Source organism: Larus michahellis, chromosome 1 (genome assembly GCF_964199755.1).
Source record: "Larus michahellis chromosome 1, bLarMic1.1, whole genome shotgun sequence".
In the NCBI taxonomy this organism is placed as follows: domain Eukaryota; kingdom Metazoa; phylum Chordata; class Aves; order Charadriiformes; family Laridae; genus Larus; species Larus michahellis.
The window spans coordinates 141868551-141896018 of record NC_133896.1 but is presented as its reverse complement, the minus strand read 5'-3'; the positions used below and the strand labels follow the sequence as shown (position 1 = coordinate 141896018).

At 40.6% G+C, this 27468-nt stretch overlaps 1 protein-coding gene across 9 annotated transcripts in view; it reads right to left on the bottom strand.

The window, feature by feature from the left end:
- ARHGAP6 (Rho GTPase activating protein 6) overlaps positions 1–27468 on the bottom strand; it is a 344815-nt gene that overhangs the window by 49522 nt on the left and 267825 nt on the right. For 8 of the 9 annotated variants that reach the window (XM_074606546.1, XM_074606615.1, XM_074606578.1 and 5 more), the window contains one exon: positions 16219–16378. In XM_074606546.1, coding sequence (XP_074462647.1) covers positions 16219–16378 — 160 coding nt within the window. Of the gene's footprint in view, positions 1–16218; positions 16379–27036; positions 27182–27468 lie in introns of those variants that run through there. The other variant, XM_074606586.1, reaches the window with a different exon arrangement.

The window sequence follows — 27468 nt, the reverse complement described above, 5'->3', positions numbered from 1 at the left end:
CATCACTCCCTGGGCATCTATATATTAAGACTAGCCTGATAAATATTTAAAAGACCGAGAGTCAAGAATCAAACTCCTGAGTGCACATTAAATCGCTACATGACCTGTTTTTCCAAAGTGGTGAACACTTCCAGGTTCAGTTAATACCAAAAAGGTTTTTCTATTTGAAAAATTAGGTCATCTTTTGAGGGCTCTGCCAGTGAACCACAGCCTACAGAATACAAGAGTATTTGCACTTATGTACCAATTTTGGACAAGAATTGAGGAGTTTGACTTCTGAGATGATTATTTTTGAAATTTTGGGCTAAGGTTGAAATCCACCTGCACTGCCATCACTGACACCATTTACAGCCCGTTTCAGGGCCTAAATTTCACTCTAAGTGAGACCATGGTTCTGCAAACTTGGTAATAAGAAGCCATTTTCATGCTGAGGATATATAAATTTCATCTCTAAAAGTTAAAAAAAGGAAGAAAAGAGAACTTTGCATTTTTTTAATGACAGATTGGTCTGTTGCTTTGCACAAGACCACCTACCAACACTACATAGGACTCAAAGAGAGAGAGTGTAGGCTGAATCCCATTACTACTATTTACTTCCAGTATTGCCTCACTCATTTTAAAGTTATGGAAATCAACAAGTCTATTTGGTAGGTACAGATGTTGCTCAGCATAAGCAAAAGCATCATGAATTAGGTATAGGGAATTTGTTCAAGACGATACAATTAGCGGCACACCTGGAATTAACATTCAGGAACTCTTGGCCACCCGTTTCATATGATGCCACTTAATCGTCACTATACTGCAAAGCCCTAATCCATTATGTTTTTCATAAATAATATGATATGCAATAAAAAGTACAATAGCACCTGAGCTTTCTAAGTCATTTTTACGACACTATTATGGTATTAGGCTTCAGATCATGGAAAGTACCCTGTCAATAAGCTTGAAGTGAACCTTTAACAAAGATATGATTCTTCAGCACTTTCTTTCCTTATACACGGGCTTGTGGATTATGTGTAAGAATGGAAGTTCCTTTTATGTTACCTACATGCAAGTTTTTGTTAATGAAAAACATAATTCATAAATTAATACAGGGCCTTTAAACTAATTTAACTAAGTGGGGTTTTGACAAAGGAGATCTTCTGTTGCTTATGGCATTACTGAGTAAAAAGAACTCCCCTCTCCACCTACGGGCAACTTCCTTTGCCTACAAGAATTGTTACTGGTCCATTTAGGGAAGAAAATTTGTCATGTTCTACAATTGAGGGTTATTTTCACACAGTATAAAGTTATATGAGAGATGAGTATCATACCCACAGCTCCTTTATCAAAACAGAAATGGATGAAAAGTTGATATTGTGAGATTTCTAAAATACTTCTTCATAGTAGTTACATTCATGGCCATTTTCCCTTAATAGGCATTAGTAATTGGATCTAATTGCATTTAAAGTAAAAAAATAAAAATAGAATGGATTTTCCAAAAGTGTAATCCATTCTGTCTTGACAATTACTACCAATGGCACCACAAAACACCAAGTTTGACCTCTCTTGAGGATTTGTCTGTTCGCTTCACTCATCAAAAGCGACCCATTTCCCAAGTGCCAGTCTCTCGCACTCAGCCTGTGAGCTGAACATCAAGCTACAGTCTCTCTTGCCTACACAATACTGCAAGAAATAGGACTCTGCAATCAGAAAACACTGCTAAATTCTGTTGACAGAGCACAATAAAGATGAGACTGCATTTCATTCACTGACAGTTGCACTGTGTTTGTGGTTGAAGTCGCTTCTTTGTGTCACTATACAAAGCAAGTTTACTTCTGAAGGCACACTTGGACCTTCTCTACTGAAGAAGAGGGTGCTGGTTTTACTTAGCCATTTCTGTGACTATAAACGTCCATCTTGAAATATTTCTTCAGATCAACTTGTTGTTGAAATGCCCTTTCCCCATGCAGTAACTTCTAAAGCACTGCCAGGTGCAGGACAAATGGAAGGCAAACAATTTCAATCAGAGAACCAGGAGCTACACATTTTGGCACGTAAAGCAATATGAAAACAGAAGGGCTGAGCCTACAGATATTTCCCATCACTCTCCTTCTCCCTGTCACCCGTCCTCAGCAGTACACACACAAGGAGATCTCCATCAGTGACGCAGATTCTTATAGTCCTTCAGAAGCCTTGGACTATCTCCCTGTTTTTCACACTGCTTCTCCTTAATGGCTTATGTTGCTCTCTTTATTTCACTTTGATTTAAATCAGCGCTCCTTTGTGGTCATCGGCCTGCAGCTGATGGAAGAAAAGCCATATTCATTCAAGCGCATCCCTCAGCTGCAGCCGTGACCTTCTAGGTGGCAGCCGGCTCACACGTGGTCACCTCAGCCCACGGAGATGGGTTTGGGCTGCCCGCCACAGGCACCACAAACGTTCCCGGAGGCAGCTTCCCTCTTACGCGCTGCTTTTTCTGCTGCAGCAAACAAGCTTCAGCATTTCCCTCTCTGGGAAGTTCCTGCTGAACGTGTTTATGGCAGAGTCAAAGCCTGCTCTTCAGGAGAAAGGCTGCGGCTCCCCGTGGGCTGTGCACGGGAGGAACCAGAGCCGGGGTGTTGGAGCCCTCTGGGCAGGAACACTGCCTAACACAAACCCTTCACAGGCAACGGTGAGAAACTGGATGTGGCACGGGGCAAGCCAACCAAGCAGGAAAAGACGTTCTCAGCAAAACACAGCATATACAACACCACCACTTGAGAAAACCCACAACCATCAGACAAAAGGGTGCTTTTCATTCTCTTCCTCATCTCATCAGACTCTTTGGTACGCCATGGTTAGTGCATCTTGTTTGGATATAAGCTTCAATCCCTTTGGGCTAAGGCATTAATGATTGTTAAAATGAAACATGGAGGAATTACAAAGTCCAAATGTGCAGGTTTAGGTGATGCTGCTGCTGGAAGTTTAAATCCTGCATTATACACAATCTCTTTATTGTGGAACAGTAAAGAATGCAGTTATACTGGTATATGAAATAAATTATCTAGAAAGTATTCATAAGATGCCGTGGAACCTGCCTAGAAGGCAAAAGTGCTGGAAACCTCACCTGCTTCAAAAGAAAGCTGCATCCCTACAGGGACCTGAGTTTTATTAATCAAATAACACTTTACAATAACCTTTTGTGATCCTGATACAATTTTTTTAAAAAACCCACCAACTCTCCTTGCCACGTATTAATAGATTTTTGATGCTGCACGCCTATTCTGAAGGCAAAGGTGATATAACGATTTACACCAGCTGAGCATATTTTCAGTAGACTGTCCTGCCTTTCAGGAAAACACATCTAAAAAATGTAGTTCCAAACTGGAATCAAATTTATTACAGTGAAAAATGCACCATTTCTATTGAAACTTATTCTCAAGATTTATTTATATCAGAAAGAGCAATGTCCCAACTTGCTGAACAAAAAATGTTACATGTTGGAAAACAGCAAGACACAGATATAGTCTATAACTGTAATGAGAGAGGTATGAACCCGTCTTCATTAAAAAAAAAGTTTACTTTGGGCAATGCTGTAATTCAGATAGCAAATACTACTCAATTCCTGTGGACAGAGGAATCATAAGAAAACACCACATTTCAGCTCCGCTTGCCTACACCTTTCCTAGTGTATATAAGGTTTTAAATAGTCTCCAAGTATATATGTGTTGGAAGAAAATAACTACTTTGGTATTTTCAAATACGTTCTTCTGTGATTCCAGCTGCCAGTCCTTTTTGGCACCCAACTTGGGGTTTGAAGGGTTAGATATAACGATAGGTTTGTGCTACATTGAATTTATAGCTGTTTTTACTGTTTAGCTATTAATTGGCAGGCTCCTGTGCTTACCATGGGGCTTGCTTGCCTTCGTAAACAAGAGTCTAGCACTCATAGTGGCTGCTTTTTGCTTTTGCTGCTTGCTGTACTGCTTATCATCTTATTCTGCTGTGCCTGGGAACATTTTGATAACAGCAATGGCGATGCGCCTGGGCTGGCAGATGGCCAGGGCACCGCTGGTGTTTCTATGCTGCTGTACTGAACATCTGCAACTCCAGTGTGAACCCCAGTAGAAGGCACTGCGACCTGTGGATGAGTCCACGCAGGAGCTGGACACCCTGAAGCGTGTTTCAAAACATCAAACCCCAAACAAATAACAAAAAGGAGCCTTGATGCTGTTGTACGGGATAGGAAAAATATAAATAACAGCTCTAAAACTGCCTTCAGTCCACTGGAGGCAGGGGAAAATTGACTGTCTCCTGGCATCAGTTACCTAAATAAGAAGTCGTTTTATAATATGGAGGGGGAGAGTAGTTTGATGCCATTCCTAGTCAAAATGACTCTTGATTTTATAAGAAGGAGAAGAATTATCTTTAATCCCAGCACTATAGGGTGGGCTAGGGGCAGACCAGATATTAAGTTGCCAGCATTTAGCTTGCATTGAACTTTTGGTGTATTGATAAGCTGGCTTGCATGCCTGTAGCGGCAGGTGAAGCAGCAACTAAGTTTCTCTACATCTCCCTTAGAGCTTTCCCCCGGGTTACTCTCAGCGTGAGCACGGGTTGAGCTTTTCAAACGAAGAGGATATTTCCCCAGCTCTCTGGAATTCAGGGGACCCACCGGTGTTCCCAGAGGTGGTTCAGGGCACCCAGGTCCCCACTGTCTTCTGACCATCGCTTTAGTGTTATGAACCCTTCATACAAGTCTTTCCTCAGACTCTCACCTTAAAGAAGGACTGTGCAAGAAAATAAAACAGCCTTCATAACTTGCTCTCTCCAGGATTAATTAAACCATTCCACAATTCTCCTGCTCAGAGCCTTGATGAAGAAATGAAATGAGCGAGGAGCTTTTAGTGCAAGGAAGTGATATCAAGGTGCACAAGGTCTCTCACTGGACAGGTTGGTGGCCCCAGTAATTGAGATACTATCCCTTTGAAAAATGACCAACGAATCTTCTTTCTAATAATGTTTCATTGTAACAATTATCTGGCCTCTGTATCATCAACCATCTAGCTTACATACTTTTTTATTAATGAAAAGGAACAGGTGTTGAAAATGTAAACCACACAGACAAAAGGCACGATGAGCTCTGCAGAGAACACTTGGGTCGACTTCCTGCACAGAAATAGTCACATAGACATTTGTCTAATCTATTCTTAAAAAGCCTTCAGCAGGAGATTAGGTCTCCATTAAATCTCGAGGTAGCCTTTTCAGTGTAAAAGCCTAATACAAAGATAGATACAGTACCACAGCGCTGACAAAATAAATCTATCTGTAGTCATCTTATCTTTCCTAACCACTAGAGAGAAAACGTAGACTTCTGGCACCAACCACAGTAACTCCACTGAAATCATGCCTTTGAAGAAACTTTAGAAACTAACTCTTCTACCTAAGGCAAGAAGAAATCCTCATCAGAAGTACTTCCCTAATGCACTTTTGAAAGGAGCAATACCCATAAGACAGCTGAAATAAATCTGATTTTCGCCTGAAATTTTTACAAGATGTATACTAGAATACACATTAAGGCAAAGCTCTGCCAAAGGCGAGTAGAACATGGAAATTAGCAGGCTGCAATGTCAGTATTCTTAATAAAGGTTAAAAAGCTGCTCACACAGGATGTATTTATTAGTATTTATTCTTTGGCTTTGAATTGTAACAAAGCACAAAATCTTAAGTCACTATAGAATCACCACACACTTAAGTGGATTATTTGCAAAGCACAGGACAGCAAAGTTGAGTGTTCAAAAACAAAGTGCTACATCAAGTAATAAACACAGATTTGGCAGAACACAATACCTCTATTACACTAGTCTTCTCACAAAGATTTAGAAACCAAACAAAAAGAATCAAATCCACCTAATTTTGCAAAGCAGAGCGTTTTAGATCCTCTGTATGTGTGTTTTGCTTCCCAACAGTGGTTCGCTCAGGTTGTTTGTCTGAATTTTTCAATATGGCCAATGGTCATGAGTAACGTTGTAAAACGGAAGCTGAGATTTCCATGTGGCATGCTAATACACACAAAATAGCGAATGTTTTTATATGTACTTATAGACAATATCTATCTCAAGTGTGCTTCTAAGGAACAGAGAGGAGGTTTTTTTATGTCTCAGAAGTAATTTCTAAGCTCAGTGGGACTTCACATCAAATCTATAATCTATCCGTAAGAGCAGTATTCTAAACCCACAACAGTCAGCATCTAAATAAGAAGCTGCCCTAATAATGAAGACCTCTGGCCATGATTCCATCTCCAGTAACTATGCCTCATGACATTTGCATATGCAAATGTGGATCATTATATTTCCCTGTTTATCTTTGAAGGTTCAGCAAGATCTCTTCCCTTCATTGTGATTCCCACTGCAAGACTCCTGCCCAGTGAGCTCCGCAGCAAAGTGGTCCTTCAACATCCATCCCTGTCCCCATTCCCTTCCTCTGCCTTCCCAAAACACATCTACACAACAAGTAGATTCTTGGAAGTTACACAAGTCTTTCTTTAATGATGTTGTGTTATACACTAATTTTTCACGTTCACGTTGAAGGTTCACAATAATGGATTTCACCGAGAAGGGTAGCATTTTCTACTTCGGTTCTATATTCGTATAACACTGAAGAGAACGCAGGCTGCTTCCCGATCAAAGCTCCTAGCACAAAATACAAACTAATTATTAAAAAGACAAACTTTTTTTGTTTGTAATGAGTTTTGTAGTGAGTAAAAACATTTGCTTTTAAAACGATTAGCTTATCTCTGACTGACAGAATAGATACGCTGAATAAAGTATTCCTAATGTAAACAGACACCTAAAACCTGCTATGTGATACAAGAAAATCTTGGCAATCAATTTGCTGAGCATTACAGAGTCTTTTACAAAAAACTGCCTCATAGCAGAATTTAAAAAGGGAACAGATCACTACAAACTTCCTTAAATTTTGAATATAATAAATTATTTCCCCTGTTCTACCGTTAGAAAAATTATGATCTTGCAAGCTTCATGTATTTCCATTTTTGTCTTGTCTCAATGGTGGCAAAAAGTCAAATTTGGGGAAAAAAAAATCACAATAAGAAATTTCTGCAAATTTCCATATTGTGAGGGAAAAAAAATAAAAAAAATTTTTTTGGCTGGCTTATCTCCCTGACTGGAAAAGCTCCTGTCACCTTCACTTTGACAAACTCCTGTGTAGCAGAGTGCAAGGCTGCGTGCTCTAACAACCTCTACCCTGCAGCAGCTGGGACTTCTCCTAGCTTAAAACATTAAGTCAGTTTTAGTTTCTTTTTTCCAGACTGAGAGAGATTGGATTGATTTTCCCAGGAGGAAAAAAAAAAAATCCTCAGAAAAATCCATGTTTCCATTGAAAATTTTAATTTGTGGGGAGGGCGGGCGGGGGAAGCTTCTATCTAAAAATCAGCAAGTTGCGCAGTTTTCATCTCTAAGCCTAATATAGCAAGCCTGATACAGTAGATCCAAGATTTACTAACATAGTGTAAAGGCGCAGAATTCGGCTTACAGTCTTGCTCATCTTTAATATAATCTTCATGAACACGGCTATATTGAAAGAAAATCCATGGACTCACAGAATCATGTCAGAGACAGTATTTATAGGAAAAGAACTGGCAGAGGTTGTCATCAAGAGGGGTGGTAATAAGCCTCTTCACTTGAAAGGTATACTGATGCCAACTCAAAAGCATCCAGTCTGTAATCCCATAGCTCCACAAAGTATAGGCTACAGTTTACTTAGATGCTTTCCACTGTTACAAGAGCCCATAAAGTATATAACATGGTCACTGATTAAAAACAATGGGCAGCTTGGAGCCCTCACAAAAATGCAAATGCAGATAAAAATCATACTCACTCTCTGCGTTAAGGAAAATGGATAATGAAATACAATGTCGAGTAATGTAAGCAAAAAACAGATCCAAAGAACTAGTCCCTGCCAAAATAAACAAGAAGCGGAGAACGCATAACTCTGAATTCCCATTTTTATTCAGAGCTTAAATGGAATGTACTGGGGGCAAAGTGCACCAATGAGCAATAAAAATTCAGAAAGCCCAACTATGTATGTTTCTTCCATTTCAGAGATGGGGTTGTCTCAGTGCTTGGTCTGTAATCACGCTCTTACCCAGCCCTCCTCCTTCAAATTCGCCTTACTAAAGCAAGTCATGCAGGAGGTTAATGCTTACTTCATGTGAGCTGATGCTCAGCATCACACCCCTGCTGGAACCGGCTACAAAACTTGCATACAAAATTGTACAACAGCACATGTTCCAGCAGCATAAGCAATATCTTCCCTTAAATGACCGGGACTGCATTTACGTCTCTAAACCCAACATTAAATCATATTCATTGTAACTAATATATTTGGCAATCTCTCTCCGCAAATATCCCAGTAAGTCTAAAAAAATTAATTCCCTCAGAAAGTGGAACACCTGCTCTAACTACTGAAACTACTGTGTGTGACATAGTTGCTGTAAATGATAAGAAATTGCGTGGGTATACATCCTTGTCATGGGTGGCATCAACACAGTAAACAGTCTTCTTGATAAAGGCACTTAATTTCTTTCATTACATTTGGTACGCTTGCTAAAATACCTGGGTATTGTTTAATAATGCTTATTGTCAGTTCTGGAAAGCAAAGACAAATTCTGTGGCTCACCCTTGGATTTTCCCTCCAAATTATATGAAAAACATTAAAATAAACCCAAAGGCACAAAGCAAACGTATGCAACACTTGTACCAAAGTGTAAACATACTCTGGTATGTGGTGCGTGTTAAAACCAAAATACTGCATCAACGTAATGTTAAGGTTGTGGCCCAAGCCAACAAAATTAAGACAATTCCTCAAAGATGGACATTCCAGCCTTAGCCCAACCTACTGCATGGACTGCAATCTGTTGCATCTGTTCTGTTAGCAGTCCTGGGCTAACACACAACCTCAGCATTCAGTCTTCAATACATCAACCTCGTATTTTGAAGTGAGAGTGGAACAAAGGTATGTCACCAAGTGAATCTGAAGTTACGGGCCTGAATTCTTGCGCTAACAGTCTCCTACAAAAGAAGAGGTTTGACAGCGCCCCTGTAATACTCTACTGAAACATGGGTTAATACTGGGATTCATTATTATTCATTATAAGAAAAGAATGACATATGAAAATTAAAAAGATACTTGTAGGGTTCTTGCCTAGTAGAACTTCTAAACCGAGTGAGCCTCTGAAATCTGATCTAGTGCACACACAAATAAAAGTTCCCGTGTCAACCTTCTCACACCTGAAATTCTGGCCTGAAATAATTTAGGAGGTTAGAACCAAAAATGTTTAATACGCAAAACAATAAGATTCTGTGAAGGTCTGTGCAAAACCTAGATAATATATTCCCCTTGCTGACTCAAATTCTACTCCATCCACGTTAAATTAATATTTCCAAACTTTAATAGGAGAATTCAGCATAAATTTCCATTTCTTTCCCCTTTTTGGGAGAATAAAAGAGAATACCTTTTTCTAAGTAGTTTTCCTCTCCCTCAGTGTCTCATAGTTGCCTAGTCCTACAACTTACTTCATCACAAGAAACCCTCTGATTCCTGGTCCTTCTGAGTCCTTTCAGTATCTTCTCCTTCCCCATCTTCAAGAGTCACTTTGAACGTGTCATCCACTTCAGGATACACATTAGGATACCAAGAGGCCTCCTCAATTCTCCAAGCTTAAATTGATAGATCTGCTAAACTAAGATTAAACACAGCTATAAAATGATCTGCTCTTTGGGTCCATATTCTTCTTATAGGATTCAGGGGACATCTCAATTCACACATCAGTGGGGCAAGGTGCAGCTCTTTGCAAAAAAGCAGGTGGTCTTTTGATTCGTTGAACCTTTCTGGAACTGAGGGACAATGATCATGTCAGCCAGGCCTCATCCTGCTGATCAGGCCTGGTGATCATGATCACCGTGTGAGAAAAAAAATGGTATCTACTGATATGAATACCTACTGGTTTCTTCTTCCTACAGCAGTGGAGACTGCAAGGCAGGCAGCTTGTGCTCCCAAAGTGAGGTAGCATATGAATCCGTAACAAATGATCATCTACCCACAAAGAGCAAAATAAATAAGCACAAGTGGTAACATGTAGCATGCTTTTATAATAAAAATATAAAGCCTCTGAATGGCATAGAACAATTTTGTATAAAAGATAAACTTCTTAGCTACTTCTTCCCCCTCGTCTATTAAGATCACACTCTTCCTTGCTAGACCAATGTCTTCACTCCCTCTTCCCAAGGGGTTCCTACTGACGCCCTCTCCCAGCCCTGGCAGCCAGAGTTCGGCAGGAGTAAGTGGAACGTTCTCTTCTAAAAGCCATCTTGGACAGTGCTGTGGTAAGACACCTCTGCTTTACAAAAGTAAAAGCAGTGTTAAACAGACATGAACAACAATACAGCTGTTTTCTGGTCCTTGTCCAGTAATTCCCCCAGATTTTTTTTCTTTTTTCTTTCCTGCAATGCAAGAATATCATATACACTTTTGAGTAGTCAACAGCACTTACTAAATTGTTTTCCCAGAGCCAACTTCAGGCATCAGTGCTTCTCCTTTGTCAAGAAGTCCATCTGTATTTGGCTATGGAAGAGGCAAGAGGAAGGAGGACAGTAACTCCCTGGGGAAAATTCATATCCAACAGGACTTCTACATGCTCATAACTCTTCAAGTCCTCTACTAGCCACAACCCTGCCCCAGAGCTTTGGAGATTACCCTTGGTAAATGGGTTTGCTATTTTGGTGTACAGACACATACATGACATGCTCCTTTTCCATCCCAGGACAATGCAGGCAACTGTACTGTAATTGCAGTAATAATGCAATTTACCTAATTACACTGAGATGCTTACTGTGCAGCAATATTGTCTGTGTGGCTCCAGCATGGGACAGTATGACCAGTGAGAAATAACTGAGCAAGTTTTGGAACTATGCGAGATTTAATCTTGTGAAGACATCAGCCATTTTCCATCATTCTTTGTTGACACGATGAAGAAAACACGTCCTGGTTGTGCTGTCACAAGGGACAAAGCAACGACAAATAGGAAAATTCACAAAACTCAAAACATTGTTGATATATGGTGATTTGCATGTGGCCTTTTCTTTACAAAGAGGCTGATCAATTGTCTCAGAAGTCAAAAACTTGCTGTCAAAGTCAGAAACAAAGACATCATTTCTATCTGAGTCACTGGAGATACTGGCCAAATTTGTGCCTGTCTTTGCACAAGAAAACAAGTGCATGAGAAAACAAATATTGCTCTTACGCTTCTGCTCTACTAAGATCAACAGTAGCTATCACGACCATTGACATCAAGAAAGGACAAAACTCAGAGAAAGTCCAGGATTTCACCCAACCTATAGAAATAACCATGATAGCTGGACTCAACAGACAGTGGTTATCACACCACTTTAATGACAACAGAAGTTCAATCTGTACAATTACCTAGGTCAAAGGAAAAAGAAGCAAACACAAAGATTACATACTCCTAAATATTTGATGAGCATCCAGTTTGGTCCTGATCTCCACTGAGATGCACTGGCATTTAGCACGAACCACTGCTTGCAAGTCTTTGGTCAGCTTACAGTCTGATGAGCTCAATCACATGCTAAGTCACTTCTAAGCCAATTTCAAATAATACTTTTGGGGACTTTCAATGTGATGGTCAAGCTTTCTATAGTAATTCAGCTACAGCGTGTCTACTTCTACTTCTCTGAACATATTTTTCCCACTTTTCTGATAGATATTTCCCCAATTTTCACAACAACAAAAAAAAGTCAGTGCCTACAGATGCCTCAGAATATAGGCCACGTAGATCCAACAGTTTGCAGACTGTATTTATTTTCTAATGATCCTCTCTCTCTCTCTTTTTCCATGGCTGTATTTATATAAGTTTCATTATTTCCTAATTATGCATGAATCTCCCGTTTATTTATTTAATGAGTGGCCACAGAAAGCAGCTCAACTATTTACGTTTGCATGTCCCACCGGTAAACGCACACCAACCTAAGCAATATTTAGAATTAGTATCAAACATCATTTTTTTCCCCCTCATTTATTCTCTCTCTCCACAACTCCTCCAGCCCCCTGCAAAGCCTGGAAGACAGCACTGCATCCTCTGGGGGCTGGTGAGAACATGAGCAGCCATGGTCTCTTCTTGAATAAAGGGAAGTGAAAACTGCAAACCATGATCCCTGACTCCCAAATCCTATTTGAGTCCTTACTGATAGGTTCACATTGTACCTTAAAACCCAGCCAGATGCTCGAGGAGCTGAATTAGGGTTGGAGAACTCTATGATTCTATGAATTAGGGCTCCAACCCAAATTCCTCATTTGGTCTCAGTGATGATGCCCTGCAGTGCCTGCCAGTGCTCCCAAGCACAGGCTTAGTGAAGTGGGACAGGACGGTGACAGAGAGTTATAAACATGAGGTATTTAGGAAGCCAATCCAATAAAACCTCGTTCAATACTGCCTCTGCTCAGGAGATACCTGGAATCTATAACAGAAGAAAATGAGCCCCTTTCCTGCTTTGATCCTAGTTTTACTTCGAAAAAGCTACCCGACTTGAGTTACCACTTCTTTATGAAGACATGCTGTAAAAGGTTCCTTTTTCTCAGTACTTGCATACAAGGACACACACAATTGGAAAGTCACCAAAACATAAGCACACCTAATGTGAATTTCATCATAGGGGTTTTTTCTCCTATTATAAAAAGAAGATTGACTTCCTTGAAATGAGAAAAACCCAGTATATTCTAAACACCCACTGTAAAGAATTGTCACCAGAATTGTACTGCTGTGCCATTCAGAACGTCAGACAGCAAATTAAAAATCTTCCACAGAGTAATTGCATGGGTAGAGAAACTGCATAATGCTCTGCTCAGAAGTCACCTCTTGCAACTTAACACATCAACCCAGAGAAACCATAAACGATTCTTGGTCTAGTTTCTGATAGCAGACGGGGGAGTGACAAGGGAGCCGAGAAAGATGTTGATTACAGAATCTGAAAGACAGATACGAGGCAGAAAAACAAGAGAACAAGAAAAAAACCTGAAGCATCTCTGACATACATATAATAATAGTAACTCTTGATCAATTTGAATTCATTCTAATTGCCTATTGCAGTGCAATCGTAGCATCTTTTAAATGACACGCTGGTTAAATAAATTCCCGTGGGAGGTGGTCCCCTCTCTGTGGCCACAGGATATTTAACTAAGAGATGTCAGTTATGTGCTTCATTAACGATAACGGCTGCGGTACAGTAGAGGAGAGGGATTACATGAGGTATTACATGCTACACACTCTTCTACAAGTGTGGGAATAGCCAGATGTGCCCTAAAAGCACTAAGTAACTGCACTTGCTGTGGCAAAGGGGGCTTTTGAGCGTGGGAGGACCGCAACATTATGAAGAAGTAACCAATAGTGGCACGACTGTGATTGTAAAGATAAGGCAGATGCTTCCATACCAACCTAACTTCCAGGCAAGCCTGTTTGGCACAAACACTTGTTACCCAAGAACAATGAATTTTTACTTTCTACAATACCTGTGCCAGTAAATGTAATTACTCAAATGCCTGCAGGAAGCAGGCACAAGCACATTCTAATGTCAATCATTCACAAGTTTTTAAGAACACTCAAAAAACCACGAAGAATCCCAACTTTTAAAACCACTTTCTGCATTTTCTAATACATAGATTATCCCACAAACCTGAGTATTTTCAAGTAGCATTCTCTGAAGTAGAAGCTGTAGAGCACATCTTTCTACACGTGGATCTCTTCAGACATAGAGAGCCCCCACAGTTCTACACATCACTTTTTTTTTTTCTTTTTTTTCCTTTTTTTTAAAAAAAAGTTTAACAGCCTTCAGAGTGTTTTTAACTTGAGGAACAAATCGTTGTGATGGAGCTTTATGTTATTTCCATTCCTGCATGCCCAGAGTGACCGAGCCCATTTCACACTGATAAAACTTGAAATTCCCCATTTACACAGTCCTGTGATGTTGGCAAATCAACTGGATGGCCACCTGCACCCTCTTACCATACGTTTTTATTCCATGCCGCTCAAAAGTGATGGGAACGTGAGGTGGACTTCAGAAGAGCCTCTGGAAAGGGCCTAAACTGCAGTAACTTAAGAATATGGTAGATTCTTATCCTACCAAACTGCCGGCAGAGAAGTAGCATGATGGAGTGCCAGTATAATTATTCTTTACACATATTGCAGTATAACAAAATTGGTGCCAAATTTAGAAGCAGGATGGACAGTTAAATACTAGATGCACCTTAATTCTAGCTACTACCTTCACTTCCTTCAACAGATGGTACTACAACATTTTAAAACTCAGTTGCACCAGCTATTCTTTCACCCTGCATACCTTAGAACGCAGGAAAATTAATGATCTAGTCCTTCATAACAAGTAAAGTATGCACATGTGAAATAATATGCCTCTTACTGATAATCTCACTGGTAAATCTAATCTGAATAGTAGAACTGAATAGCTAATTTATTTCTCGTCTAAACTGAAGCAAAAGACACGTGAAATGATGGGGCCAGCCACAGAGATGAAACTGAAACGTGGGTTCCTGAGTTTGTGAAGTGCCTTTTAAGATGCTTCACCAGAGTTTGTATTATTCTTACTTAGTTTTTATGCATAAAATTATACTTTTCAGACTCCATATATCTAAAATTAATTACACATTATATATTCACCCACATATATATGTGCTGTGAAAATAAAAACTGTTTTTCTGTGTGATTTGCACCTCAAAGATTCAACAGTTCCTAGCCTGCAAGCCCTGGCGGCAGTGTGCCAAGTTGCCTATGACTCCCAAGCATCCTGCAGAGGAAGGGTGGGTTGGAAAAGACCCTGGCTTTCCCAGGTGGTTGTCCTTTCACGGCAGTCCCAGCAGGAAACAGAAAGAACACAAAAACAGTATTCACTCTCCGAAGCTCAAAGTTTCTGAATATGAATATGCATACTCTATTGTCTTGGATGGTATTGCCTCTATATATGTATATTCATCTCCCGCTGGAACTGCCAGTGGCAGGCCAGACTGCCAGACAATACCGCAGTGCCCTTAGTAATCCACTTCCTCATATGATGTCCAAAAAATTGTTTTCATATTGATGGAGCCTTTTTTGCGGGACTAGAGGAGCTGTGGTGGGGCTTGAAGAAGTTCATGGTATCCATCTCACTACAAACCGATTGATTGTTGGTTTTGGCAGGAGTTTTCTGCAGATCCTAAAAAGCTGCTGAATACCCAAGCTGATGTCTTTCACGTTTGTTCTGCTCCACACCATTATTTTCATTGATTAGACAACTTTTTTCTGCTTAACTTTGATTCATTCAAAAACCGGTCCTATGGCATCACTGCGTACGTGTTGCCACACAGTACCTCTGTTCATAGCCAAGGTGTGAATTCAGTGGTCCCTTGTTATTCCTTAAGTAAGTACACGACAACTGGAAAGAAACATATGCAGATGATTGTATCGTAGCACAACAGCTGTCTTTGCTTAATCTCCAGGCTACAGGCAACAACTTTCGCATTAGTTTTAGTGAGGTTTAGATCTCTTCCACAGTAACCTAAGTACAGGCCTCCTATGTGCACGTATCCTGCATCAGGATTCTGACAGCTGAACTCCTTTTCAATGAATCCTCCTGTTTCTTAGGAGTTCAACGTTTTGTGCTGAAAATTAACTTGTTTCCTAGGAAACAAGCACTGCTGTCTTCAGGAAAACTTGGGTCGGATTCATCTTATTTGATGCAGATGTCTTCACTGTGGCTGAATTAGTGATACTTGGCTTCCTGTAGAGCCGATACAACACATAGCGAAACAGCCACTTCAATGGCATGATCTATCTGACCTACATAGATGTGTATTTTTGGATGTCAGGAAGTGGAGGAAAAGCCTTTTTCTCTCAACTGAGTATCAAGACATCCTAGCACGAGTAGGTCTGATTTAGATTATCTACCCTGTAGACATCTGTCCTTGATCAGATGATCCCACCGCAGGTGGCCCAAATTGGACATAGCAGACAAACAACTTTACTAGTCATTTTTACATAGTTACTACGTACGAGCAAAAATGAAATAGAAGACAATGTTGGTGAAATAAACAATCTGGCATTTTCTCCCTTTTACTGCTGTGATATGAAGTCAGTGGTTTAGCGATCTAAACAGAGACGGTTTATCAAGCCCTTACCTTTGGGGATAGTAATCTGACAGCCCAGGTCACAGTCCTGCTGCAACTGATAAAAAGCCACTTCCTGCAGCCGAGCACGCTCCAGCTCCGAGAGGCTTTGAACGGGAACTGACTTCAGCCGAACACTGCGCCCTGACATGCTGTTCCAAGTGAAATCACCCTACAGGAAATCAAATGGAAAAATATGAAGCATCATACGGTATGCACGGTTTAATAAACAGAGACCGACTCTTCTACTGCTAGGAAAAACAACACAGGTCGTCTTTTCTAAAAGGCCGTTTTCTTGGACATCTCCGGCCTTTCAAATATCTTTGTTTTCCTAAGAGCAGCATTCCTTAAAAGGAGCGCAGACATGCAAAACAAAAAGTCAATTCTGTCTGAAACCATTTAACCAAGTATTGTTGCAAAAACATTAGGATTCCAGTAACCAAAAGCACAAAGCAGGAAGAAAAAAGCCCTTGCCTGCTTTTCCCGGTTTGCTTGCCTTGTACAGTACTTGGTCGTCACTTCATGCCTTTCCCCGCACAGTCAGACAGACACGCAGAGACCTCCACAGGTCCATGGACAACACGCATCTTATCTCCCTCAACTTGCTAATCCCACTCCACCAGACCATTGAGAGAGCACACAGGCAGAGCCCCTTCTCTTTTCTGACCCGTTCCCTCCCCTCCTTATGACGGTATCGTGTTTAGACCACAATCAACTAAAGGACAAGCTGTTTCATGTTTTTGAAAAGCCGTAATAACAATGTATGTGTTAAAATTTATACAGGAAAACAACATGAGATATGCTATATCTCTGCAAGGTACCAATTATGCTTGGAAAGCAAATCAAAAACTTTAGCTGTTCTACCTCCCACCTGTGATAACATACAAAAAGCTATTCTCTTAGCTAGCATTTAGCTACAGAGAGAGAAGTAATCATCTGTCAAAGAGAAGTGCAAGCACACAGGCAAGGCTTAAAGACTGACAATTAAGTTCAAGCAAGAATTTCAGAATTCATCAAAGCATCATCAAAGAGCGCATTTTAGCAGTGCAGGGAAAGAAAGAAAGAAAGGAAGAAAGGAGGAAAGGAAGGGAGAAAGGGAGAAAGAGAGAGAGAAAGAGACAAAGAGAGAGAGAGAAAGAGAAAAAAGAGAGAGAAAAATAAGAGAGAGAGAGAGAGACAGAAAGAAGAATTTGTTTTTCATTCTAACCATGTTAAAAAATAAACATCAAACTTGTCAGTAGGTATAACCTGATGCAGCTGTAGATAATGGAAAAACTCTGATGTAGATCAGCTGAGCTGTAAAGGCAAATCCACCAACCTGTCCTTCATCACTACATGGCAAACTTAAAATTAATGCACTTCACTCTCACTTTAAGTGCCCGTTTTCAGTTCAAATGTCAACATCTGTACCTTCCCTGCATGCTCATTTTTTCACCCTTCCCTTATAATTCATCTGTTCTGCATATACACCGGCAGTCAAAGGATGTCCATTGACTTTAAAAGATATTGGCTGAAGCTCCCTATTATGAAAATCAGTAAAATTTTACTTTACTTAGCAGCTATGCATCCTGTAGTATGTCAGCATTTTTGTGCACGTTTCCATATATTTTGCCAATATATGTGTATGCTTAGATATAAGCACGCACATACATATACAACACAAACATACATTTGTGTACACATGCACATATACCTACCTATATATGCACACCATGACTCTATTCACATATACGTGAGACAAAAATCGTACCACAAATATGCAGCACCATCTAGCAATACAGATCAAAGGAACTACACATTAAACACCCGTTTCTTACGATGCACGAAATATGTTTGAGTTCATCATGGAAGCTTTTTTCATACTATTTTTTGTAAGTCCTTGGTCAACCACAAAAGATAAAGCTGTTATCTCACTGTGAACAACTTCATATCCATACACTCACTGCATGTACTATGCTTGATATCTTTATGATATTTCTATATACATGGGCCACATATGTAAACTTCTGCACTAGGCCAGTATCTGAATGCTGGAATTTGTTGCTTCATTTTTTGCCTCTTCATTTCTTCTTATGCCTTACTGTTGATTAGCTAGATTTAGTAATGTCAGACTAAAGGTTTGCCCGGTGACACAAGCTGAGATGACTAGCTTAATTCAAGCAAAACCAAAACAGCAAGAGTCACATAAACCTTATTTGCAAAACTGCAAGTAAACGTTTACATTTTTTAAAAAGCCGTTGTCATTTATAGATAAAAGTGATCGAGAACAGAATCCACAACCAGACAATGTATACTAAGAAACTAATTCCTTTCCAATGCTGATAATGCAAAAGAAATTTTACAAGTACAGAAGCATGCAATTCAGTCCTTATGAACATATACTGTACAAAATGTTCTACAGTCAAAATGGTACGGAGAGAGAAATACAGGTCTTTACAGTAGAGTTTGGGGGGATTTTATCTTACCTATTTCCCTGACATGAGCAATTCCATAAACAAAAATATCACTGATATGTCTACCATAAAAAATTTCAAACCCAGATGTTTAATTTTGAAACAGGAATGAAAAGCAAAAAGGATACCCATTAGAAAATGTCAAGGTAACAGAACGTTGAAGACTGTAAACTTTTTAGGACATGTACTCCTTCCCACAGAGCACAAAAAAAAGAAGGGGGAAGGAGGGAGGGGGGCTTTTAGGAATTACCACAAGTGAAATAAATATTCCTTAACTGGATTTTGCATGGACACATGAATTATTGCTCTTTTTTGGGTAAAAATTACCAAGAGAAAATCTAACTCTGGAGGTAACTCCGCACCCTCTGCCTTATCTCTGAGTTAGCTCTGTCACTGCGAGCAAGCAGCGAGCTGTACCGCTGCGATGCCACAGCTCAACTGTTAGCCCAGCCAAACCAGTTGAACTCAGAGAGACAGGGCTTGCTAGCTCTGCTCCAGCCCTTTGTTAATATTCTGCTTTGGAGACCCCAGTTTGGTTTTTTTTTTTTTATTCTGGTAGTTTGCAAGCTCCCAGTATGCCCCTGGTGCTCAGTGGGTTGCCCCTGTCTGGCTAAAAACGGTGGGATGCAAGCTCTGCACCTTCCAACGGCACGACACGTCGCTGAGCAGTGATAAAAAACATGAAACCACTCCGTCCATTTGCTGTGCACTAAAGAAGACACTCCTCTTTTACACTCGATGGGTTTGATAAAATCTCTGCTAGGTCACATTAACATAGGTTTTTACTATGCTAATGGAACACATGACTAACTAACTAAAATATTTTTGGAAGATCACGTGTTAGGGCCAGTGGAATCTGGTGAGAAGCTCACGAAATGTTTCCTTGAAGAAGTCTGATTTATATGGCAAATAAAGATGTCTTCTATGAGCCAAAACACAGAATTTGATAATTTAATCTATTCACAGAGTCCTATGCTTTGCATGACCCAGGGTACGTCAAAAGCGACTTCTTCCTTCTAAAGCGCTGTACAATTTTACATACACCCTGTACATTACTGCAAAATCATGCAGGCTTGGGAGAGGTCCAGAAATGTCATGCTCCCTTGGAGAACGGGTGCTGGTGCGATTACATCAGTCCCATCTGCCTAAAGCTATTCTCCACTCTGTGGGGCAACTGAAGGAGGGAAAGGGCAGGACAGACATGGAGAATATCTTCTGTTTCTCTCTCCATATGAGGAGGCACGTTTCATCAGCCTATGTCAGCTTCAACATCAGCCTAACGTAGCTCCTTGCAGACGCTGAAGAGGAGCAGAAGATCTTTAAGCACCAAGTCAGAGTGACTTGGTTTTCGAAGTTCCTGCCCAGCATATGTGTTCAGACGTACATAGACAGCTTCTTCTCTATTATTTAGATGGTAGGATTGCAGGTCACAATATGACCTGCAAATGGCTCCTTCATCATCAAGACAACAATAACCAAAACACAAAAAACAATACAAAAGCAAACAGAGAAGAGTGCCAACAGAAATACTGCTCTGGGATAAAGCGATCAGCCTGATAGGACACAAATTGCAAGGGTGCTTTCATAACTGACTTTTATGAAACCTTAAACCAGACTAAAAGCCTTCTCTGGTTTCTTCTGCCAACCAGTCACTTCCCTCACAAGTCTCCAGCTTCAGCTGCATTTTCTCCCTGGCCCTCCCAGTAATATCTCACATCTTTCCTCCGCTCAACCGAGCAGTCCGCTTATCGGGTAAGTAACTGAAATACCAGAGCAGATGACTCAGCAAAGGAGATTACTGATTAACTGCATCTTGTGCCTTTGAAGAATCTGTCCACTTTTCCCATATTTCTTGTCCACAGTCATAAGCACATTTTTAATAACATGCAGATTGCAGTTTTACTAATATTCTTTCCAGCATGGTTTTTTTAATGGGTTGGATGTTCAGCTGCTCCAAAATAAACGTTAAGTGGTACATCCTGACTTAAGTAACACTATGCGCTTAAATTACTCTTAAGCATGTGCAGGCTATTCTTTTGTACCTGACCTCTTTCTCCTGAGCCTCCTACACAGCCTTTCAGATGTCTTTTAGGGAAGTCTCTTTCTTCTGCCCTTTGTACAATACAGAAAGCGCCTGACAACTACTGCAAGGAATCCTGAATGCAGATGTAAGTCCAAAGGCGATGATCGACCTCCGATGATCTCTGCAGAATTTTAAGCCTGAGTGAGTGAATTGTGCCCTGGGTGGGAAACAAGAACCCACACACATGGCGGTTTTAGATAAGACAAATTTTAATGCAAGGCGGAGAAAGCAATTTTTATCCTACTGCATGATTGTTATTGTTAATGACTTTAGTCTGTACTCATTTAGGTAAATGCCATTATCAGATTAGCTGTCTACTTTTCATTAGTCTTTTGCTCAAATCCATTTGAAACCACTAAGATCAAAGCCAATTATGCCTACTTGTTTTTCTCCTACCCTAGCAACACTTAGCTACGTGCTTGTATTTAGAGGGGTCTCCACTGTAAAATAATTCGGTATTTTTGCACACAAAGAGATGACATTGCAAGTAACATGACACATATAGCATTACAATGTCTTAATTCTGTTTGCTTAATTGTTTCTTTAAACTTCATGAAACCGCATATCATTGCCACTTCATAAATCTTTCAGTTACCTTGGTCATTTATTTCAACTCTTTCTAAAATTATTTCCATGCTCCTCAGGCATAAACTCTCACAATTTGACTGTCGGTGCAGATAATCCCTCTTTTCCTCACTTCTCTGCTGTTGCTGTTAGTATGAGCCAAAACCAATTGCGAAATGAAAGCCAGTCACTCCAGTACAGCGATATACTCTATCACATGAAATCAACATACAGAATACTGTTCCTGGACAGGATGAGAATTAAGAAGGGGAAAATAAACTACGTTAAACATCCACTTTAGCATTACATGCAGCTAAGGACTGAACATCTAGTCCTTTACTACTGCCATCCTAGATACCGCCTGCAGATCAACAAAGAGTTAGGAAACAACAGGACGGTAGGAGTGTCCTACAGCCTAGATCTTTCTGTCACCCTATTTCCAGATGCTCTTCCATAGCCAGTGCAGCTAGAGTGGCAGGCAGCGCACTGGTTTCCAGCTGGCATTACAAACTACTGCAACCCAGGATGCTCTGACATCCCCAAACACAGCAGGCATCACGCCGCTGCTCCCAAGGGGCCGCCAGTATCACAAAAGAAGACAAGTGTTTCAGATTAATGAGATGGCATCTAAATACCAAATACGAAGAAGGCCAAGGCTCGCCGCGTGACATCGAAGCATTCAGAGGAAGATATCTAAATATGGATGTACAAAGTATGGGGCCCCAACAATTAATCTTCATTAAGAAAGACTGACTTCATTAAGGTTGTTATCTAGGATGACATCTGGTTCCCCTTGACGTCAGTGGCAAAATTATTAATATGTCTCCACTAGGAAGGGAATAGGTCCAGATGATCTCGTGTTATAGTTCAGAGCCTTGCACTAAAGTTGCCTTATCTCACGCCATATTGTACTTCTGTGTATTAAATAATGTATGTACAGAAAAAGCTACTGGTTTTCTCAAAAAAATCACACTTTACAAAACAGTGGTTTAGAAGTCAAAACTATTTAATGGCAATTAATATAGCCATGGCATTGCCAAACACAGACGCTTCCTCCCTCCTAGCTGGCATCCTGTCTCATTCCCAAGGCTGGAAATCCACATACTCGGGATCTGCCCTGCAAGACAACGCCTGTGGGACACTGGAAAGCTGGTATTCCCCACGGGGGAGGCAGAATTCACACCCACAGCAGAAATACTTCATCTCGCAAGACAGCATGAACCCATGCCCAGGTAAAGATACACATTTCAGAATATTACAATGGAGATTTCCATGTCAGGGAGAAGAAAAAAAAAAAAGCCCTTCTAACTTTAGCCTAAGGATAAACAGGGAGCGGAAGAAGGAAGAATAAGCATGCTTTCACAGCAGTATTAAAATTACTAAAATAAAGGCAAAAATATTTCCTGTTCTTCTACAATCAACCTCTCCAAGTTTTCCAAATGCCTCAGGATACAATTTCATGTTTAGAATATTTAAAAAGCATTCTCTTAACTAAACTGATGTGTAATGGAGATGTATTTCATTCCTTTTTCTGACATTGATAAATACAAATGATGTACAAAGGTATTGCCTAGCAAAATATTAATCCCTAATATACCCACTCTGTACTGAACTTCTTACACATACCAAAAAAACAACCTCCAGAAGTTAGACAGCTCCGTTAAAATGCATTCAAATACATGTTCAGATTTTCTGAATTTCTTACTTCAGCAGATATCAATATTTTTGGAGGAATTCATCCAGAAGCACAACAATTAGAGGCAGCAGGAGCCACGTACTTTTTTGGAGGTGCCAAAATGGAGATAGAACACCTTGAAAAGCCTAGATGCAACTGTAAAATTACAGCTGAAGTTTCGTTGGTCTTCATGTAAACAGATTTTTGTGTATTTTTGTCAGTAAAAGAGAACTAAGACATTTTGCAATACTCTGAATTTTGCTGCAGGTTGAAAGTACATGCACAGCCGTCATAACCATGACTGCATATGCAGCAACAAGCTGAACTGCAGTAATTAAACCATCTGAGACCACAGTGGTGGTCCACTACACCACCACTCATCCACTAGGACAGTCAGCGTCTTCATCAGTCTCAACACAAGAGATCTGGGATAGCCTGGGTTAAGAGAAAAAATTCTTACCCCTTTTATCAGTTCACATACTATGTATTTTAAAAGGTTGGTCCTATGTTTTTCTCAAGTGCTAAAAGTTTCCTGCTTCAGCAGGAAAATAACGTGAACTCTGTGAGCTAATAGCAGCTGACCCAAAATCAAATACAATAGCTGCATGAGTATTATTTTTAGTGGCAAAGCTGCCTTGGAAAGGCCTCGTTTCATCTTCTGCAACTAACACGCTCCAGACAGTCCTTGATGTTCAACTGCTCATGAAGCTGAACAAGGAACCACAGCCCGTGATACACGGAAAAATGGCATGTCCTCTCTGAGATTTCCTGTGCCCCAAGTCATGGAAAAGGTGGACTCCGTCCAAGGACAAGCTTTGCTTGATACTGCAGGTTGCAGCATCCATTCATGCCATCCATTCACGTTATGCACTTACTAAATGTAAAGATTTCCAAGGAGGTTTCAAAAATGAAATAGTGCGCTTTCTCCTAAGCCTAATGAGATTGATGTTAAGCATATGAGAACATAAGGCTGAAACTATATGTGAAATGCATTTAAACAATTTGGATTAAACAACTATAATCATATGTCCTACTTGTAGCTTTACTGGTCCTGAAGTAGTACGTAATGGCCTGGTGAAACATTAAGGATCTCTGCTAGCCCAGCACAGAAGTTAACCACTTCTGTATCCAATAATAAGTATTAATGTGACTGCAGCAAATGCTTTGAATGGTTAGGAGTGGCATTTATTTCTATTATCTTCAGTAAGGAAAAAAAAAAAAAGACAACATTTTAGAGAGAAGCAAATGATCTACTATTTGAAACAGAGAATGCACATGAGAGAGCACATGCTGTCATTTCCAAGCACGCAAAAATCATATTAGCCTAAGTATTGTATACAAGGCTAACAATATATATTTGAGTTCTTTAGTTTACCTCCTGTATTTTGAGCTTTTAAGATACACGTAGATCATATTATCTGACTTGAGGATACCGTCAGAATCTCATCATGAAGTAAAATAAAATAATTAATTCCATGACTCCAAGAGCTGGCATTTGACTAATAGTAAAGCCTTTAGTTCAATACAACCCCCTATTCTTATTGTTTCAAGCAGTTCAAACCAGTATTTTCTATGAACTGGTATTACTTACAGGAAGGCTTTTGGGTCTAAGGAAAATGAGATCTGTTACGCATGTGGAAAATAGCCATTCCAACTACCCACATACCAGGTCTGACTGGAAAACAATTCTAGGGCTTTCTTTCTTCTATTTAGGGGGGGAGTAGCGGTGGGTGTGATTTGCTTGATCGGAACAAAATGCAAGATATCTCCAAATATTTACATTTGGAAGCAGGGTGAGAGCTCTCAGTTACTCTGCTAAGACACAGACGACTGGGGAAAAGGTCCGCACTACCTGGCGTCGAGTAAGAGCTTGAACCGGGCTTTACCGCATCCCAGGCAAGTGCCCTCATCAGGAGGCTACTGGCTACTCTAACATCTACCCCCACTACTATATTGAACCTTGGTAGAGATTGTCAGCCCCCCTCCAAAATGACCTGCAAACTCATTATGTGAATGGCGAATCTCAGAGCTGACTTGGACACCTCCAACAGTGACTACCCACTCACTCCGTACTGTGACTGTGTGCACTCCCCCGTGCATGTTCTCCCTTTCACGACCTGGGCTGAAATAAATGTGCTGTATGAGCCATTTGCTTATGGAAGGAAGTTTTCTTTAAGTCATGAGTTTGTATCACCAGCCAGCAGCACTGCAGGCGTTAGTGACACACAGTACACACATACCAACTGGTCCCTCTTGGACCCTCTTGGGTCCCTCTTGGAGGCAGGGACAGGCACATTTCAAACAGGCAGAAAGCAGGGTGATGGCTGGACTTGATGACCTTAAGAGGTCCCTTCCAACCCAGATGGTTCTATGATTCTATGATTCTAGGGATTAGGAGTTTTCACTTCATTTGCTACATAATCACTCCAGACTTTCATAGTGGTTTTATCACTCTCACACTATGTTCACGTTTCCAAACACTACCCTGTCCTACACACCAATGTCAAGCAGCGTGGGAGAAAACTGTACCACTAAATGAGTTGCAGTGCTTTGCCAATCTACTCCAGTTTATTGGGACTGCGTTTCTTGCTTTGTTTGGGTTTTTTTTTTTACGATCTGGGATATCAAATTCCACCCACATTGGCAGCTGTTTCACTCTCCTGAAGACCCTGCAAAGACAGCTCTTTACAGAAAAGTTCAGAAAATACAAAAAGTCTAATAATTAGGGAAAATATTGTGAGTACTAGTGAGTACTACTCACTAGTATTATCATTACTTTTTACATATGTAATTATTTTTCCTTTGTTTTCTATGTATTGAAAAAGTGTGTGCTCTCTTCTTGCAATGCACAGCAAAGGCCAATACTTCAGCTTGTCGAGAAGCACTGCTTCAGCATTTCTTACAAAAAAATATCCTGTTCGCACACATGAATCTGCTGATTTGCCATTAAGTTAAATACCAAACAAGAGTTGAAATATTTTTTAGGAAACCACCTCAGATACACGGGAACTATACAAACTGCTCTGAATGGATACATAGTTATAGGTCAGATTGATGCATCAGTGTACACACCTGGAAAGGCGACTAAAGAGCACAATGACGCTTATCACTGTCTATTAACGTGGAGGCTTGTTAAAAACGCGGCATTCCAAAGCAAGAAATGGATCCACACAAATGAAATGACTGTGCTGCAACATCCACTTTCAGGAGAAAGGTACATTTCGTAAATTGTCCCTCCAACCTGAGGCACCCCAAGTTCAAACTGCGTGCCTGCCAGACAGTCTGCGACTTCTTTCTTTGTTTTTAAGCAGCACGTTTATTTTGGACCGAGAAAGGGGAAAAATAGCCCATAAAGTTCCCACTGTTATGGAAAACAGAAACAATTGCTAGAGTTACAAGCTCCTCACGGACTGAGCCAGAAGATGAACAGCTCTTGGTCTCTACTTTCTTCTACGCAGCTAACCCAAATTCAAAAACGCAACAATAACACAGTCACGGCCGTAAAACCTGATGCTTACTGTTATTTGCCAAACTGAACCTATGCAGCTGCAGCTGTCATGCCATTAGCCTTCAAGAAGCCTTTATCCTCAGCGTATTTTGCTCACAACTGCCTAGGTTATAAAGCCTTCATGCACAGAGCATACAGAAAAGGATAAAAGTGCCACCACGGACTTCAAAGCAAGTCCCCTGATGAAGCCACTCACATCCAAATCAACCTAATTATGCAGTTTGGTTTAAAAATGTGACACCACTTCTCATTCCGTAGTTTCATTCCTCTCGGTCCAACTCTGAAAACAGGCAAGGTCATGAAACTGGTCTGAAAACAAACAGTATTTGAGGGCTCTCAGTTTGCTGACGGATCTCCAGAGCCCGGTAAGTGGTCAGTAGTGCCAGTTTTTTCCCCTCCACTGAGTCAAAGCTGTTCTGTTTTCTCCGAACATAGCTAAAGCACAAAAGAATTAAACCCGATGTCACCATGACCACCACAGTCAGCACATGTTCTGCATCACACTTATCTCTACCACACTACGTACAAGATTATTCAGTTTCCTTACCCATTAACTACGTTCCCTTGTGTCTTCAGTGCCTTTTAGTATTTGATCAAACCAGATGTGAATTAAGAACTTGAATCCGACTACGCCGTTTCGTAAAATAAGGTAAGAATAATGTTGTTGTCCTGAAGCTGTGTACCGAGCGTCTGAGAGAGCCCAGCTGGAGCAGCTGCGACTCCCAGGACACCTTTTGCTGCCAGACGTCATGAATCGTACGGGGAAAAATTCGATCCTTTAATTTCTCTGCTTCGAAGCAAGCCGAGAGCCCGGCCCAGTCACAGGGACAAGTTGTGACCGGGTTCCCCGCTTCTTACTCTGGAGGACTTGTCCCGAGACAGTGCAAGGAGGGGTGAGGAAGGGGCTTGTCTCCCCTCAAAAATCCTTCTCCCTCGCGGCTGTGCAAGCTGAAAACTGACTGTTAACTGCCCAAACTCT